The sequence below is a fragment of the Neolamprologus brichardi genome, chromosome 9 (assembly GCF_056152115.1).
Source record: "Neolamprologus brichardi isolate AB-2024 chromosome 9, ASM5615211v1, whole genome shotgun sequence".
In the NCBI taxonomy this organism is placed as follows: Eukaryota; Metazoa; Chordata; class Actinopteri; order Cichliformes; family Cichlidae; genus Neolamprologus; species Neolamprologus brichardi.
In genome coordinates, this window is record NC_142112.1 from 20,045,963 (window position 1) to 20,065,989 (window position 20,027).

Below are 20,027 nucleotides of genomic sequence, written 5' to 3' on the forward strand. Positions count from 1 at the left end.
AGCTCCAATCAAGGCACAATGGAGTTATTTCTGCATGTGAATTAAACACAATCCCAGCATGAAAGCCTGCCACGATACATACATGCACAAATAAAATCAATTTGCAGCAATATGCAGAGCACGGCTGCAAACTCGCAAACATGTACAGATACACAAACACTCATACACTGTCTCTCGCTTTCTAACAAATGCATCATCCAGGGAACTGGCTCTCTTGCAGCCTCTTTGCCCTCATCCTATTAAAGGCTGCCAAATTGATTCTGATAACAATTTTCAATTAAGGCTCTGCATAAATTACTGTTATAAGTGACACACATACATCTTTCATTCGGGAGATGTGATTGCACTATGCGTGGATATGTTTGTGAGGGAGGGGGTGTGCGCGCGTGTGCGTTTGTGTGCGTGAATGCAAGGGCATGCGTTGTATTCCAGTCAGTCCTCGGTTCATTGATTATATTTCCCTTGTTTCATTTCCTTCCCATGTCAAAAGAAAAGCATGACAGTGATGATAAGGACCACGAGATGTGCTGCATATACACTTAACACATACAGATGCACACATGCGTGCATGGGCACTCCTAGCATGAGCTACGCAGCCATTCAGTTCATTTCAAGCTTATACACATTACTTCTCCCCACACATTTACAATCACACTTAGCTCATTTCGTTGGTATTGTCATTTGACTTTTCTCACACATCAATGGTCAGTGATCCTAACATGGAATTGCTGGGCCTTTGTTTTTACCTAAGACAATAATAGATAATGTATTTTGAACAGATCTGGTGAAAGAGCTAGCTTTAAAACATAATAGAATTGGAACAATATCTGGATGCAGTTTTCCAAATTTGGAAAAAGTCGTAGTATTCCAGTAACACTCAGCAAGATATATTTCTCAAATTTAGCAAAAGAAATGTAGGAACAATCAATAACTTACATAACATTGGGCATGCTGTCAAGCACCAGTGATTCTGGAGTTTTTGAGCAGGATGTGAAACATACCTTATGCAGCCTATACCCGCAAGCACTTTGAGAAAGAGGTTACCACTTTACTTTAGACAGCAGAAAAAGTTAAATTGGGCTTGATCCAAACTCACTGTTTCACATTGGCAGTTCTCTGTGTGAGGGGCAGAGGCGAATGGTCAGACTGCTTTGAGCTGGTAGGAAGGCAGCAGTATCTCAAATAACCACTTATTACAGACGAGGTATGCAGAATAGCATCCCCCAACATGTTGAACCATGAAGCAGACGGCTACAGCATCAGAGGACTACACAAAGAGCTACGAATAGGAGCTAAGAATAGGAAACTGATATTACCATTTGCACAGACTTACCAAAACTGAACAACAGGAGACCAACAGGTGGACCGTTCAGATAGCAGGGTCAGAATTTAATATAAATAACATGAAAACATGGATCCATCCTGCTTTCTTTCAAGGCTCAGGCTTCTGTTGGTGGCACACTTTAGGGCTCTCAGTGCCAACTGAGTATCATTTAATCACCACAACCTACTTGAGTATCATTGCTGACCATGTCCATCCTTTATGACTACAGTGCACCCATCTTCTGATGGTTGCTTCCAAAGCATATCTCAAAACTCAAATCATCTCAAACTGGTTTCTTAAACATGACAATGAGTGCCTCCAATCTCTCTACCCTTGAAATTTTGAAGTTAAAGGCAGAGACCAGGTGTGAGATCCCTTGCAGTTAGTTGCTGTTTTTCAGCTTTGCTTAATTGAGAAAGCAATAAAATAAAAACAGGAATAAAGCACCAACAAGACAGTCTGGAGTCATTTTTTGACTGAACAGCAGTGAAGTGCAGCCCAAACCAGACAGGGAAAATTTATAATTTATAAATGTATAAATGAACAAAAACATAGTTACTTCATTTCATTAGCAACCTTGAGCAGCATACTTTTAAGGCTGGAAGCAAGTAACAAAATAATACATAGTGTATTAGCTTTTTTAAAAGGTAGTGCACGTGTTTCTCTCTGAAAACAGCATGGCAGCTCAAATACACGAGGGGAGGCTTAAAAATATGTTTATATATTTATGGAATAAGGGTGAACTCTTCTATTAGTGGGATGTGAGGAGAGTTCTTATAACATTTCCTTCTCTCATGTCAAATAAATAAACATTTATAGCGCCAACTACTACGCACGTAGCTGGCATAAATTAAGACATGTTTTTCTGTGTTAAATTTGGTGCAATTTGCAGTAAATTGCCTGGCTGAACCTGATTGACTCAGGTTTGTGTGTTTGCAACATTGTTTGGTGAAGCAGACAATTTGTACACATCAACACATGGAAATTAATTTCAAACCTTTGCCAATCTGTTTGAGAGTTAAGGCACTCAATCCAGCCGAGTTGGGCCAAGGAAGGTTGCCTCCCACCAGATGCCTTCAGACCAAAAGCGGTCACCCAAAGACGGGTGCATGATAAACCTCTGAGGAACAGTTGTTCACAGCAACTACTTGCAATTGATCCCACACAGGAAAAAAAAATCAATGAAGTCACTTCCAAACCACCAGTCTTATTTTTATTTCTAATCTGATTGAGGTTTTCACTAAATAGCACTAAAATAAAAAAGAAGACGAGGAAGGAAAACAAAAAATAAAAAACAAAACAAAAAAAAAGAAACCCACTTGCTTGTCTCAAGGTCCAACTAAGCTCAGAGAGTTTGTGTTTCTGACAGATATGAATGTTGTCCACCACTCAGTGACATCTGTTTTGAGATGTATAATAAATGCAAAATAAGCAAAACACATGCTTAAAACTCAAGTATCAGCAGAAACACAGAAAGAGGGAAACACAACTACAACTACACATACACACACACTCCCTCTGGTCAGGTGCATCATCTTTCAGAGTTGTCTGTCATCTTTGTTTTGAAGCCTGCAGTGGTTCCTCATGATTATGCTGTCACTGCTTCTTTCTTCAGCATTCAGTCAGAAAATGAGAACTCATACATTTGTCTGTTCATCTAGCCATCCTTCACTCCCTGACTCTTCAGTTCCTCTAGAATCAGCTTCTTGTAAATGTTTTTCCTGCTTCCCAGCTGGAAGATGAAAGACGGGAGAAGTACAGTGTTGGGCAATGGCAGAGAAAAGAGGATGAAAACAGAAAGCACAAAAGAGAAGTAGTGGGAGGAAAAGGAGGCAGATAAATATAGATGTTATGTTTCCAGCATAATCACCAAATATGTTGGTTGTAGATGATAATTCTGGGTTCTGAAAATGTATGATAATTAAATGCAATGCCATATTATGACTCATCTAGGACTATGCAATAAAAGGCAGTATCTGTATGCATGTGTGTGGATGTGGTTGTGCCAGAGGTGCAAGCTGTAAAGGAGTCATGATTCACCGTGCTGTGGAATTTACATGCTCATTTCCATTTTGATTAACATAGGATCAACTGCAAATCAATTACTTCATAGATGAGTCGGTAAATAGTAGAAGCAATATTTGAGAGAAAGGGGAATCAGACAGAAACAGAGAGTACAAATTTAATTTTCCATACAAATGCAATCTCTTTCACAGCTGACTTCAACCCGTGGCTTTTTTTTTTTTATGCCAAAGACCAAATCTGTTGTCAGTATGATGTATCGCCATCATAATCTGTAAAGGCTAAGAAATGTACTTATGGAGATTTTCTTCTGAATAGTATCTAATTCTAGAGTAAGCATCAGCTTAAACAGCATCATTCTGGCTCTCGGGCTCAATATTACATTAGAGTAAGCATGGGAACTGCATGTATGGTGTTGCAAATAAAACTTGCTTTCATGACAGATAAACAGCCTGAAACAATTATCTTTATTGGACGAAAGGAGAAAGTTACATCTCAAGTATTGTTTTCAAACCAACACAGATATGTGATTTAAAATGTGAATTAGTTTTCAGTGTTATGAAAGGGAAGTCAGTTTGTGTTTACCAGGAGAGACAATTTCACATAGTCCAGAGTGCCACTAGAAACCATTGTCTCTGGCTCCTCCCAGCAACACCTGAAACAAGTTTCTACTAACTCGAATGGATACATTAGATCAAGAAACATTTTATACTATCAAGGTGAGGCTTGTGGTTCCTAGTTTGGTTTATAGTTACTCTGATTCATCACAATAGCTTCACCTTTAAAACTATATTTTAATCTGTTAGAATGGGTTAAATGTTTTGCAAAAACAATAAATAGGATAAAAATATAGTACTTTACGTAGGATTAAATTAAAATCTCTCTCCGCCCACAAACTCCACCTACACAGTCAGGAGTTGAGCAACCAGACTTGGCACACAGGTACATCTTAGACCCCTTTAAGGTTCTTATCTATAGAACCATATGTTATGACATCATCATTTTGCCTAGCACCCACCTACCAATGAGTGATAATAACCCATATTTAATCTATGCACTCATAATACCCATCATATAATTTGAATTTCACAACATTAATGGTTAATTTATATCCGCGAAACCCATGCATGGTATACTATGATGTGTTCATGTTCCCTGGCAACCATTTAACAATGGGCAAGGATGCACCTTTGTACCTGTAAAACCTTAGAAAAGCATTGTATCGTTTTAGTTTCGCAAGATTTTGTAGCCAGACAACATGAATTATGCACATCTATTATTTCATCAAAATGTTGTAAAGCAACCACCTACCAGCAGCTAAAATGACTAATTTACACTGTTTACGCACCTGTATAATTTTAATTTCATGACAGTAACATTGCATTTATATCCAGAAAACTTTAATTATGCATGCTATATTATGATGATTGTGATTATGTCATGTTGACTAACATCAACCTGACCATTAAAATCAAAAACCAAACATTACTGTAGCAGGATATTTACAAGTTAATTAAATATATGCGTTCAGGCCACTGACAATTAGTTTTCGAGAACTGAAGCTAGTATTTAAGCAGTTGAAAAATGCATTATGTAGTTATACCTTAACATTTCAATGTCAAACTTCATTTTGTCGTTTAAAATGTCAGAGACTTTTTTTGGCATTAGCATAATTATAAGCAACCATAAAACATTTGTATTTGCATTTTTTTTGAGTGTGCGCGCATGCATGCGTTTAATTTTTATTTATTTGATTATTTTATCCATGTTGATCCATATCCATATATGCCAACATATAAAACTGTTGGACACTGAAATACCACCAATGCCTGTACCATAAATGTGACAGAACAAAAATCAAAGTGAAATGACTGAAGAAAGAGTGGAAACTAAAGACAGAACCAAAATAAATAACAAGTGGAGCAGAGTGGAGAGTAATGGAGAAAGATGAAATTGGAAAGAGTGGGGTGAGGGTGAAGCAGCAAAAAATACTGAAAGCAAGACAGCATGGGGTCATTTGAGAAGTTGGAACAAAGGGAACAGATGTAAGTTCCCTCTACGTCGCCTCAACTATTTATCAGGAAAGGCATCCTCAGTATATTTGTGTATTTCTGTGTTTTATATAAGTGAAAACCCAAGAAATCATATAAGATTGAGGGGCAGTGTGACTGTGCATCATTATCCCCGTATATCTTTCCCTAGCTATGTTATCCCATCATTTCCTGTGCTCGCTTCTCTAAATTCTCCAACCAATCTTGCCACATATGTGTTCTCCACTAACCATTCGAACACTTGTCATGATGATAGTAAGACTGAAGAGATGCCTCAAGCACTGCTCTTTATTACTGAGCTCAAGATCTGAAAATAATCATCGTTTCACTGCTTGTCTCTTTTTTGAGCTCCTTCACTTATACATATAGTATATACACATAGCATTTCTTTGTACTTTAACTTTGTTTAACATGACACTCGTGGCTTGAGTTCTCCTTGATTAAACCTCGGCTTACACTGAATCTGGGATAGTTGGAGCTCTCAGCTCAGTCTGCATGCAGGTGTATCTGTGTGGCAGTTTTTAAATGTGTAAAAAAAAAGGTATATCATTTCTTTAATTATTGCAATTATTTTTAATCTTAATGTATAGCATTAAAAAGGAAACATGATTAATAGCAAGTGTGCCAGTAAACAAAAAATGTGTGTCAATTAGCCAACGTGTTCTTCCTACTGTGACATATAAAAATTTTCCTTTGAAAAAGCCAATTTGTGGCATGTAAAGCCATATGCATATAAAGCCAGAAATTGAGCTGGCAATATAATATCTAATTTAATTTGCCCTTTTACACGTTCATCTATTATTAGCGCACCTGTTCTTTTAAATATTACTGTCAGGTTTGAATTGAATGTATCTGAATGTTTGTGGTTTGTGTTTGTTTAAATAATAATCTCTCTCTCTCTCTTCCTGTCTTTTAATTCCATCTTCCTCCTTTAGGGGCAGACATCATCAATTTTGATGGGCAGGGTGTGATCTCATATCGTTTTAAGGTACCCAAATTTCAACTTCAGTAGTCGAATATTTAAAATTGGATATTCAAAATTATTGGATTGGAATTGGATATTCAATTTTGAATAAACTGGAATATAAAAAGCAATATTGACTCAGTCATTTCTAGAACATGGAGACTAGATCCTGTAATGAATTCTAGTAGAGGGTATTGGTTATATTGCGATCATTCCTTTGCTAGTCACATAAACTTATGGCAGTCCTTTAATAAACATTGGAAAACATATTTAACAGAGAGTTTCAGTATTTTGTTTGTCATCGTGTTTTATCAAGACTTGGGATCCTATACGTGTTTAAAACTATTGCCCTTAAATAGAAGTCTTGGAGTCTGGATTCTTGTTAGTTGGTACACAGCATATAACTGCATATTATATAGGTTAGATCATAAAATCAAAAAATTAGAATGAAAAAATTCAAATGTATCACGATAAAATGGCATTTTTTATGAGAGCTATATATAAATAAATGGATGTAGATTTTGAACAGGCAAACAGAACACTGGCTGGTGAAAATTGTCTTGTTTTGTTACCAAGTATAAAAGTTTCTAAAGTGAAAAGATTGCTTTTCATTGTTTTTTACATAATGTTACATTTTAATCTAATCAGAAATTAGTTACCAGTGTTGCAAACAATCACACAAAGCCATTGGTGTTTGCTAACACAGGTGAAGAAGATGAAGATCATTAAGGACGTGATCGCACTGAGGTTTAAGACGTCAGAAAGTGAGGGTGTGATTCTCCATGGGGAAGGCCAGCAGGGAGACTATATCACACTGGAACTCCGTAAAGCCAAGCTGCTGCTGCAGATAAACCTGGGTGGGTAACAAATAAATGCCACAGAGTTAGAAAGAGCAACTTTCTCTTGATTGTGATCCTTCTCCAACAGTGTTTAGCATTTAGGTCTTTACGGTATCAGCCTCAGACATGTCTTGCTTTACAGTGATGTTTAAACATGTGAGGATGTTTTGAAACCTCCATCAATGTGTGTCTATAAAAAGCAGCTGGGAAATAATGGAAATGAATTGGGATACAAAAAATAATACTTTGCTGTGCTTTGATGGGATCAATGGGGTTTGTTGAAAATGATATTAGTCAAGGGAAAAGTTAAGATTCTAATTCACAATTTCCCCCTCTTCATAAAGGAAACAAAAGCCCATGCCATCCATACGTCTGTGAATCATGATTCACTGTTAACCAGAAGTGTGTCTGACACACCAAGGATGTCTTACTGCAGACATCCTTGAAAGTTAGACTTTAAAATGAAATGAAATCAGTCAAAAAATGTTGTGTTTGCTTGTGTGTGACTTATTTGTTTTATTTTTACAGCACCTGGTTGCAAACTCATGAAAGTAATGTACTGCAAAATGGGTCATGTTATATGCTATGAATTTAAATCAACTTTAAAGTATATGGTTATGGAAACCTATGCGAAGTACAGAGTTTGGAGGTATCAGGATATTTTGTGAAGGACTAAAAAATTTCCTAGCCAGTTTGACAAATCCTTCCCAGAGAAGTCACACCATTTTTTGTATTTACAAATTCAGCCGCTGTTCTCATGTCTGCATTTTAAGGCTTGTCCTGTGTTTATTACAGGCAGTAATCAGTATGGCTCTATCCTGGGTCATACCTCTGTGACCACAGGGAGCCTCTTGGATGACAATCACTGGCACTCAGTAGTGATTGAACGCTACCGTCGCAATGTGAACTTCACCTTGGACAGACACACTCAGCACTTCAGGACTAATGGAGAGTTTGACCACCTCGATTTGGACTATGAAGTAAGTCGAGATGAAGCCAATAAACATAATAACACAAACAATAAGGAAATATGAGAAAGTTGAAAAGTTCAAGATTTTCTGCCACTGCCATGATAAATATGAATAACTATATGACATTTAAATTTGACTGATAGTGCTTTTGAGGTTGTATGTGAGCAGCCATAAACTGCTCCCAAAGCTCCTTAGAAGTCCCAGTCAGATCACTTGAAGATGTGCATTTGTAATGCATGCTTGATCTCCTTCTGACTGTCCATAGGGTTGGCTTGCAAACCTAATAGTTAAGAGAAAGAAAGAAAAAAAAACGCCAAATGATTCAACAGCATAACATTGATAGGTAGTCTTGGTATTGAAGCAACTGAAGATGGTGACATAATGTCAGCCAAGACCAGCTGCCTATTATACGGATGACTGGTTACCAGGCAAAGAACAAACAGACGTGTTCTTAGTTCTTCAGCTATATGGTTGTTAATTGTAACCGTGCAACATCTGTTAGAGATCCTGCTCATCCAGCAAATAGTCACTGCACTGTGTAGGACCAAACTGTGCACTTGGTTTGGCTAATTATTTACAAAAACAATTTTAAAGTTAAGTATTTAATTAAATAAGTTTAGCTCTATTTATTAATTAGGATCAAACTTTATGTGCTACAAAGTCAGAAGGTGTGCAAATGCAGTTCTTATGCCATCCTGGAAATATCCAGGATATATCACATTGTACTGTACAATGTTGCAGACTTTGCCAAAATCCCCCAAAAGGTTAAGTCAAAATCTATCAGACACAATAATTGTCTAGTTTGAATGCTGCCATTAGTGCAGTCTTAATGTTTGTAGGTAGACTATAAATACCAAGCTGAATCTATACTTGTAAAATAATGTCTTATCTTTATTTTCCCATTCACATCTAATACACCCAACTGACTTGAATTGACTGCATGAAGTACCTTCAGTAGCTTAATGATTCTGGTTTAGGTGACATTTTGCAGAGAATGCTGCAATGTGAGCAGTTGTAAGCATGAGGTTGCGTTTGTCTGTGTTTGTTTCCTTTCTTCACTTGCTGCCTTATGCCCTTGTGCTGTTTTCTAATTTGCAGCTGCGTTTAAATTGCTCATCACAAGTGATCAGTACAGTAAAATAAAGCCACACAGGAAATTAGATATTGGTTTTACACTCAGCTATCATGCTACTCGATAAAATTGGCATAACGAACATCAGCTAATGAAATGCAACTTGCTCAGCTAATAATACCTATAACAGGAAACTGATTATGGGATACATACAAGTAAGACATTTGTTTGTAATGTGAGAGTGCACATGCATGTGTGCAATTTTGAATGCACACAAGGTTTTCAGGATGTGTATGTCTGTGTGTTTGTGTTTTTATTGATGTGGTTGTGTGTAAGTGTTTGACCTTTGCTAGGTATTGCTGATATGCCTGATCTATTCCAGTGTTAAGTAGGATGCTGAGAAATGGGGCAGGACAAACCACAGTCCAATTAAAACTGAAGCTGTTGAATTAAGGGATCTGGAGGGAAATCTATACAACAAGGGTGTACCAGGAGGCTTTGTGTGCATGTGTGTGGTGTGTCTGTGGTGAACCTTAAATAGATTCTACCAATGTTATTGCCTGACTAAGTCTGTCTACAGTTTGTGACCAGCTTTTAGTCAAGTGTACTACTGTACTCAGTACATTTAGTCTGCACACTCTATTTTGTGTGCATCTTTGTTTGTGTGTACGTGCGCGCGTATGTGTGTCCTCTGCTCCCATTTAGGGCTGTAGACTAAATATCCGGGTGCATTTGTGTCTACCCTTGGCAGTAATTACTAAGGCTATTGGAGCGTCACCACAAATGCACACACAGCACAAGCAACAACACACATGCACACAAACAGACAGACAGACACATCGACTGGTAATTGCACACTGCCCTCCATCATTTTGGCTTCCTTCAGGGCTCAGAGTTGTGTGTAAAATGGAAAAAGAATGAACACATGTATAACTGTAGAGCAAATATGAAACCCAGTTTACATTTTATCAGTCCTCTGTTCTTCAGTGCTTCCCATCAGGTGCCAGTTTATTAGCCCTCATCTTCACACCTGAATGCTCCTCTCAGCACATCTGTTCTCCCAAAAAGACCATGTTTCTCCTTTAATGCTTTCTCCTACCAGTCTAGTGGTTGTATTTCATGCACAATATATATAATGTGCAGTGTTTGGGTCTTTACTCATAAAAAGTAATGTATTACACATTGCTCATTACTTTTCTTTAAAGTAATGCAGTACATTGCTTAATTTGTTACTTTCTCTCAGTTCCACAAATCATTACAAATCCCTATCCTAATTAGGACAGACATACAATCTTTCTTTTAGTATTTACTTAGAAATGCAAAGCCAACGACACAAAAATAAAATGAAAAAGAGCCTAAAAAGACTTCAAGGCCATGGTGATTGTACCTTAAGAACAGGTGGAGGCCGCAAGCCTGACTGCTCATTACTGCTTTGGTTATATATTGAAGTTTAGGGTCTGGCTGCTGGGCTGGTGTCAGTATTCACTCAGCTTTATAATCACTCTGGGGTTTTAGCTAGCTTTGTGTTAGCATGCTGTCTAGCAGACGTTTACAAAGAGCCAAAGTTCTGTTAGCAGCATAATGCAATTGTTGTTGTCCTGGATACAGACTGCATCTCAGCTCATTGCGTCCTTGTGTGCAATAAAAATAAAAGTAAAGTCCATATCTGCCCTCTACCATTTTCCTCCTCCCGCACAAAGACAAAATTAGCTGATTGTAGCGGACGTGCGGAGGAAGAAAACCTTTTCTTTCATATTAGCGAGTATTGTTTTTCTGTTTGCCTGGTACAGATAACTAAAGAACCTTCATAACACAAGTAACAACATTACTCTTCTTATATTGCGCTTTCCTATTCTATAAGAGCACCCTACACCTGGTGTTTAAAAGAGGACCTGCAATATTTATACAACATAATGTCACCAAATTTTCAAGTCATATTAGATAGAGAAGCTTTGAGTCTCTCAAACAATGATTGTATTTTTATTTTTTTGTCATTGTAAAAAAGTTATTTATCTATTAATGGTACCATGAATGGAAAAACTAAAATATTTTTATACGCCCTTTTTTTCCCTATTCAGGCTCTCTACTAAAATAATGGCTCCTACATTCAAGTGCTTCCACTTTACTTTGAGCTTTATAGTAGGTCAATAATAAGTCAATAAGTCAATAATAATGGTGGGCATGTGGTGGGGGAAGCTGAAGGGCCAGATTAATTGGACACATACTATACAGATGAAGTCACAGTAATTATTTTATGTCTGTGTGAATATTGAGTGGAAAATGTGTTACAGTAAATGACTGCCAAAGTCATTTACCCACAGGCATTATTGGACATATTGTATCATCCCTTGTGATGCTCTCTCGGGCCTATACTGAAGTCACCTTTGTTTTTGTTTGTTTATTTATCTTTTTTGCCTGTGGGGTCTCTTTGCATTTTGTCTGACTTTCAGCAAGCGGACTGCTGCTTCATCAGATTGAGATCTTGGGATGTTTCCAGGATTTTCTAAATGGGGTGAGACAGGAGGGACTGACAATAAAACAGACGAGCCCACAGGAAATCACAATATTTAATCAGAAATAAAATTAGTGTAGAAAATTCACACTTATAAAATTAGGCGTGATTTTAAGGCTCGTGTGCTGCCCTGTGTTCAACCACGCATTTATTATATGAAATGTGGAGCTGCACAAGTTTTAGACATAATTTTTGGTTGAATAATTGTTTTTCAAATTGGGAAAAAAATATTTAGATTGCCTGCTTAAGTAACAATTATTGTATGAGTGCACAAGTTGTATAGCCAAGAGGTGTGCCATCTCATAGCTCCATTCTAGAAACATCCCAGCTGATCAGTTGAATAACTGGGGGATAGTCTACCTCTGTATATGAAAGTTCTTTGGTTGCGTCGGCTTTGTGTTTGTATATGATAATCAATATTATAAACCAATTTTTGATTTCAATGCACAAACCCAGCACTGAAAGTGTGTTTTGGGTCATATGCTGTTGCTTCTTTTTCCCCTGCACTTTCATCTTTTCGTGATTTTGAGGTTTCGTGGGGGTATTTTTGTTTCATCAGTCAAAAGAACTTTGTCCTACAGAGGTGTTTTTCTGTTGTGGTCAGTCCTCCAAGGCTCTGGTTATGAAGCTTATGAAATTCTCCTTAGATTTCTGAAAAAAGAGAAGAAGAAAAAAAACAGTTGCATCCTGGCGAGCATTGCACTCACAATGGGAGTTTTTACACCATGCAGATGATTTTCCGATCCGCTTGTTTGCCTTTTTCTGTTATTTCCTTAAAACAAAAAATACTCTGAAAATCAACTACCTTTGATATCTTTCTGATAAACATTTACTATCACCATTTTTCCACTTCTGTGGTCACTTGATTATATACTGAGTCAATCTAAAGCTCAACTCTTAATTAACTCTGAGCCATGTGTGAGCTCTTCTGTGCATGAACTAACACTGAAATGACAACCGACTGCCTTAGAAACTTTTAGTAACCAAGTGTCAAGCCAATTACTTTTGAGCCCCAGCAATTTAAAGAACCGTATCTAACACAAAGTTTTTGCAATATTGATGTAACCTCAAAGTGCAGCTATGTCTTGGCACTTTAACGTAGTATTCATTATTTTCCTTCAAATCAAATATGCTTAGTCACAAAGCATGACGAACAAAAAGCATGTAACTGCCCAAATATAGTACTGGAATTTATACTGTCTTCTATCCTGACATTTTACGAACTAAACTGACTGATTTTTACAACCTGAAAGTGTGTGTGAATGCTTTATGCCCCACAGGTAAGACTGTTTGATTTAAACAAATTACTAGCACCACCCTAATCCATAAAATGTACATAATGAACATCAGATAATGAAATGCAAAGAGTTCAGGCAATAATACCTAAAACAGGAAATTGATTGTCCAATCCATCAAGGTAAGAAATTTGTTTGCAATGGGAATGTGCACACTTGTAAATCCATAAAAAGCAACCAGGAGGAGAAGCCTGAAAAGCTTATTAAAGAAAAATTAAAGGAATTCTCTCCATGCGTCTCACTCTCTATCTCTTTTTAACTCTTTGCACTATGTCTCTCTGTAGTTGAGTTTTGGCGGGATGCCATACAGTGGAAAGCCAGTGGGAATAGGAAGAAAAAACTTTAAAGGCTGCATGGAGAGCATCAACTACAATGGAGACAACATTACAGACCTGGCCCGCCGAAAGAAGCTCGACACCTCCAGCTTTGTAAGGAAAATGTGCAAAATATAAGTCTAAATGTTTTGGAATAGAGCTTATAAAGGCAGCTGCCTGTTGAACATGCTCATTATTGTCACACTAACTCCATACTTGACCCGACTGTGGGGGCAGATTATTCAATGAACCAAAATGCTTGAACAGATTCATAATTAATCAGATACAACTGACCTGTCAGTGGCCCCTCCATGTGTGTCCTTGCTGTCTTTGCAAGTGTTGTTATCATGACTGCAATTTTACCATAACTTACAGTGGAAAGACAGGTTTTCACTGCATTGACTATGCAACAGTTTATTTTCAACATATCTCGATGGCACAAGAGGCAGATTAAAGGCCTTGTTTCTTTTCATGAAATGCACCCTACTTTTTCAGACTGCAGGATGCACCTTGAGCACATTAACTGCCCTGCAGTCCTAAAAATTAGCTTCTGAAAAATCTGAGCCCTTTCTCAGGGAGCGGCCAGTGTATCTGCTTTGATCCCTGTTGAACTGATTGAACAAATGGTGGAACTAATCAAGTTCATTCAAACCACACCTGTAATTCTCTCTGATGACTTCACACAGCCATTTATTTCTAATCAAAACAGATCTGCTCTTAGATTTTTCACACACACACACACACACACACACACACACACACACAATCAGGAATCATCTATAGTTGGAAAGGCAGCTCAATGCTGTGTGCTTGCTAATGACTAGATTAAGAGCACAAGGTTGGAGAAATTCAATGATAATTAGTGTCTAAATACCACAATAGTGTTTGTTTTTCTGCAGCACATAAAATTCACCCAGGTTACTGTTTAACCCTGTTTCTCAGCAGGGCAACAGTGCATTAGTTACTACTATTGCTCACAGCATGGAGGATCTCCTGGTCAGCTGGATTCTAGTTTATATGTTCTGTTTTTTCATGATAGATTGGTTTTCTTCAAGTGTTCCCACTTCTCCCCATAATCCAGAGACCTGCATATTAACTTAATTGGTGAATCTAAATTATACATAGTTGCTGATGTTAAATAAAGGTCGATAAAATGTTAGATATCATGTTAGATAAAATGTGATTAATAAGATGGAAATAGTTACATTTCAAAGACAGGTTTAGTTAGAAGAAAAAGATGAGTGCGTTCAAGCTTCATCAGTCTTTCAATTTCGCTTCAGTCACGAACATGTGAAAGTAATCACGCAGAAGTGAGATTCAAAGCAACAAAAGGGTGGTGAAGTACAAGATTTCCTTAAGTGTTTGAGGCATTTATTTCACAGGCAAGCCCCATTAAAGGCATTAGCTCTGTTTTTGACTTCTCTGTTTAAAAACTAATTAATCTCCCGTTGTCCGTCTTTGTTCTTTCTTTTTTCTAATTCTGTATGCTAACAGCGAAACCTGTCCTTCACCTGTGCGGAGACCCACACCTTCCCAGTCTTTTTCAACGCCACCAGTTTCCTGCAGTTGCCTGGTCGAGCCAATCATAACACGGTATCCGTGGGCTTCCAGTTTCGTACGTGGAACCCTCATGGCCTCCTCCTATTCAGCAATCTTGATGATGGCACTCTGGAGATCTCGCTTGAGGACGGCAAGGTTGCAGTTCACATCAATGTGACGAAAGCGACCAAAAGCTACCGAGTAGATTTATCATCAGGTGGGTTTGCCTACATAAAAACATATCACACAACTTATGTACAACGTTTGTTTGCTTACATTATATTTGCTATTGAACTATATGGAAAAACGTTCATGTAGGAAACTCCTTCTAGGAAAAAGACTTGCCACTCAACGGCCGTATTGGTTATGCTTCTTGGGCAGTGTTTTTTTTCTTTCAATGGACAGTAAATGAAAACTCTATAGAACCAGTAATCAAGCCTGATTGCAACAAAATAAGTTTTAATGAGGTTTAAGGGGTTTTTTTCTCTACAGCATACTAAAACAAAAATGTAATATGATGAGTAGATATACCTACAAACTCACAGCTGAGGTGGCTCATGTGTTTCCCACATCAGCTGTTGTTTTGCTCTTTGGGGACAGGAGCATGTGAGCGGTGTGCTATGAAGATAAAACTGAAGCAAAAATTGATTCATGAAATTTAATGTGCACGCTGCATGATTAATTGAATTCTGAACAGAAGCGAATCTGACTTTTGGTTGCATATTGGGAGCATTCAAACCAGCCCTAACATGAAGACAGTCCAATAGGTGTTTCATAATTCCATTTCCGTATTTGATCTCTTGTTTTTTTGACAATTGCTTTGTGTGGTTTTAAACCCAACAACACTAACAGGCGAACCGTTGAAGACAGCAGTGGAACTGTTGTCTTTGTATTTTCTGCCATATAATCTACCAAAAGCACATGTTTGATTCAGTGAGATGTAAGTGCAGGTAATCCTCATTAGCCAAAAAGTTCAGGCTTTTTCTTGTTCTAAGCACTCTGTTTTGAACTGCTTATTACTATTGTTCTTGGCTCTGTGTGATATCGGTTGACTTGGGACATGGGAGGTTACTAAAATGGCTTAGTTTGAGACAGGGAATGAACTAAGGGGGGGGTGTCACATCAAGTTCCACTACAAGGTAATTAAGCGTGAGTTTGAAATGCTCATTTTCAAAGCCGCTCTTGTCGATTCCAAGAATAAAAATAATGAGCTGAAAATAAGCAAACTTGGTGCCCATTAAACTGATGCACATAAAGCTGGAATTTATTATTAAGGTAGAAACAAAATAAGGTTCAAAATAATTTTAGCCATGATGCTATCATCTGTGGCTCTTTTTATTCCATTTATTTCATTCCCTTCCTACAACCTTTCTTGCCCCTCACCCCTTCCTCCCATACTCTTATTTCTTCCTTCCCCTTCTTTCTTTCTCCTTCTCTATCTGTAGACACACTCATTTATTCTGTCCACTGCTGCTTTAATAGGCCATTATGCCCAGGGGTAGGGATTATTACAGAGTTACCCTCTAGGCTAATTGGGATTGAGCCTGCGATTACATCAGTATTACCAGAGTACATAGACACACAAACACATACCCGCACACACAAACACATGCTCCCTCCTTTGATTCTGTTATTAGTATCTCTGAAAAAGAAAGCCAAACTGGCTTCTAGCTTCAATGACACAGTGGGAGCTCAGTAGACTTATAATGAAATGCTTAGTCTCTCTTAATGGCAAATATACTGGGGAGAGACGTGCAGATATGCACACATCGAGGAGCGAAACGAGAGTGAGAGAAAAGAGAGGCTTCTTACAGACACAACGCCATCCAGTTTTCCCACTGGGGACAATTTGTTTATGGAGCGTTTAAGTGACAGCTTATTCAGACATATACCTATTTCCAAACAGATAAGATAAATAAAGTATTTCTCATTTTCTCTGTTAGCTTGAAGGAAAAACACACAAGCACACACATTCTTCCATTTGGAGCTTTTAACCCGAGTAACCTTTTAGCCATCTAAGACTGCAAATTCACCAATGATGGTTAATCACAGAAAGTGTTTTCTTACTAAATCTCTGGTTTAGGCCAAATAATATGCCATTACGTGAGTCAGAATAAGGCATGTGATTAATTCCTGTAAACAGAATTGAATCACATACTGTAAACTTTGAAATGTACAAAGCTGATTTCAACACGTCTGTTTATGGACACAAATATCTAATCAGCCAGTCAGATGGCAGCAATTCAGTGCATTTAGGCACGTAGACATGGTCAAGTTGACCTGGTGAAGTTCAAATTGATTATCACACTAGGGAAGAAGGGTAAATTATGTGTCTTTAAATGTGGCATTGTTGTTTGTGCCAGATGGGCTGCTCTGAATATTTCAGAAACTGCTGATCCACTGGGATTTTCCAACATTACCATCTCTAGGGTTGAAAGAGACTGGTCTGAAAAAGAGAAAATATCCAGTGAGTTCTCTGGGCAAAAGTGCTTTGTTGATGACAGCGGTCAGAGGAGAATGGACAGATTGCTTCAACTGATAGGAAGGCAGCAGAAACGAATCACTCGCTATAACGTATAAGGTATGCATGAGAGCATCTCGAACCTTGAAGCACATGGGCTAAAGCAACAGAAGACCAGATCAGGGACTAATACTGGAAGCTAAAAACAAAAAAACTGAGTGCATGCGAGCTGGACAGTAATGCTGGCTGTTCTGATGAGTCCTGATTTCTGCTGCAACATTTGGGGGGCAAGGTCAAAATTTGGTGTGAACAACATGAAATCTTGAATCCCTTGTGCCATGTATTAAGACTTCAGGCTGCTGGTCATGTAATTGTGCAGTGGATATATTAAACAGGTTTCATAGAGTTGAAATTTAAGTCACTGTACTCAAATGACCTCCACAGTCACTAGATCTGCTCCTTTGGGATGTGGTGGAACAAGAAATTCACATCCATAGATGAGCAGCAGACAAATTCACAGCAACTACTGCATGTGATGCTTAAAAATATATGGCGTTCCAAGCATTTCTTTTTTGCCCCCAGAAACATATTCTTTAAAGCTCCATTAAGCAGTTTGTTTCGTCAAATTAAATGAATGCCAGTCTGTTTTTGCTCTAAATTTGTCATTAATGACAGACAGTTGTTCCACATGTTCATTTATATAATACTTTATCTAGGAGAATACGTTTGGGCTCACTGATGTTGTGATTGAGGCCACTTTTGTTTTTTTGCCTAATGTACTTTTAAGTGCAACCTTGTAATTAAACGCATTTTTCTGAAAACTTAACGGGCAGGTGGAACACAAGAAATAGGGAGAGCAGATGAAGCAAAGGAGGCTTGAATAAAATCATCATATATCTTCATAACCTCTTTCTTGCCACTGTGGGTCTGAGGTCATTAAAGTCTCCACCCCCACACACCAAATCCACCAGACCATAGATCTTCCCCATTATGAACACACACATCAACTAAACACACACATCCACTAACAGAAGTACGCTTATTCAAGATGTGTGTGTGTGTGTGTGCGCAGATAAGTAGCTGTTTTTTGTGTGTGTGTGATAGCAACAACTTGCAGTAAAAGTGTTTGTGACCACTGAAAACATGCTCTTCTGTTCTCTGACAAAACATCTGTCATTTCATCCATTTATCTCTCAGTCAGGCAGATAAAGAGTAAAACAAAAGGGCACACGAAGCTTTTGGGAATCTCACTCCAGGTGAGACTGTGGGAATCCTTTGAATAATGTTTTTGTGAGCGTGTTTATATCTAGTCGATTCTCTAATTTCCCCATGACTTTTCCGCTCACTTATTAACTCTGTTTTCATTTCTTTTACTCTCATCACTCATTTCTTGGAACAAAATAACAAATTTGTTAGAGTGTAGCTGAAAATTGTTGTGTTAATGACCATGCAGCAGGACCAAAGCATGTTTGGTATATCCAAACTAAAATTAAAGTTCTATTTTCTCATTTACCAACCATGAAAATTTCCAATAAACCAAAGCCAATGAAAGACGATCTCTTTGTACCTGTAGCTGGTAGGTGGCAGGTATTTGAGTATATGTGTTGAAGACGCTTTCCTCTGATCACCTCTTGATTAAATATTGAATTGTTAGGCACCAGCATTGTTTCCATGGAAACAATACTCACTGTCTCCACTGCTTTTGCACAGACCAAGAAATCTAATTTCCTATGAGATTCCTGTGATACATAGTGAGGAAATATATTTTACACTCCTGTTTAGCTGTCAAAGTAGAAAAAACATTAAAGTAGTGGTAATTAATCTTAATGACTTAAACATCCCACTACATCGAGAAGAAAATATGACTCTATTTATAGACTATAGCACTCTGCATTGTAGACCTCCATATTTTACTTTAGACTGAGACAAGTAACAAGAGGCATGAATGCATGTGGGAAGGCCAAAAAATGTTATTTATAATAAGAATTATCAGTAGATTTGTACATTTCCGAAATAGTTAATAGCCTACAAATCATAAGTAATGTTATCATATATGTTTTAAAAGCTACTTTCAGCTGCTCACTTATATACAAGCGGTCGCCACATCTCTATATGTTTGATTTGTGACTTGCACCAGGGATCTTTGTTAGACAATTGTGTACACCACTATACATTTGCCTAACAAATGTAGCTCAGGATATAGATCACCTATTAATCAAAAGGTTAATGGTTCCATCCCTGGCTCCTCCAACCTCCATGACAAAGTGGTTTTAACTAAGATACCTTGCACTACATTTACCCCGATCCATTGAAGTATTGGCATGTAAACATTAGGTTAAAACGTGCAAGTATTTCTATAAATGTGCGTGTGTGAACTGAATAATCAAGGCTTGTATTGAGTGAGTTCTTAAAGTGATTAGAAGTGCTATATAAGTACCAGTCCATTTATCCCTACACTATGGAGGTACATTTTGTGGCCGAAAACCTACCAGTTAGTGAAAATGAAAAATTCTGAATGATTATTTATGCCAGTGTCGCTCCACCTGCCTGTTTAAACACTACTTAAAACATGTATTATTAGTGCCAGAATAAACTTTTATGACAGCCTATGTATAAGTACTGTTTTATTAACTTTAATTAAAGTAATTTACTAACTAATTAAT

At 37.7% G+C, this 20,027-nt stretch overlaps 1 protein-coding gene across 2 annotated transcripts in view; it reads left to right on the forward strand.

The window, feature by feature from the left end:
- The window catches only part of cntnap2a (contactin associated protein 2a), a 379,160-nt gene that overhangs the window by 180,851 nt on the left and 178,282 nt on the right, over positions 1–20,027 (forward strand). For both annotated transcript variants that reach the window (XM_006794675.3, XM_087846090.1), the window contains exons 5-9: positions 6,333–6,385; positions 7,068–7,218; positions 7,996–8,180; positions 13,335–13,478; positions 14,859–15,120. In XM_006794675.3, the coding sequence (XP_006794738.3) occupies positions 6,333–6,385; positions 7,068–7,218; positions 7,996–8,180; positions 13,335–13,478; positions 14,859–15,120 (795 nt within the window). The remainder of the gene's footprint in view (positions 1–6,332; positions 6,386–7,067; positions 7,219–7,995; positions 8,181–13,334; positions 13,479–14,858; positions 15,121–20,027) is intronic.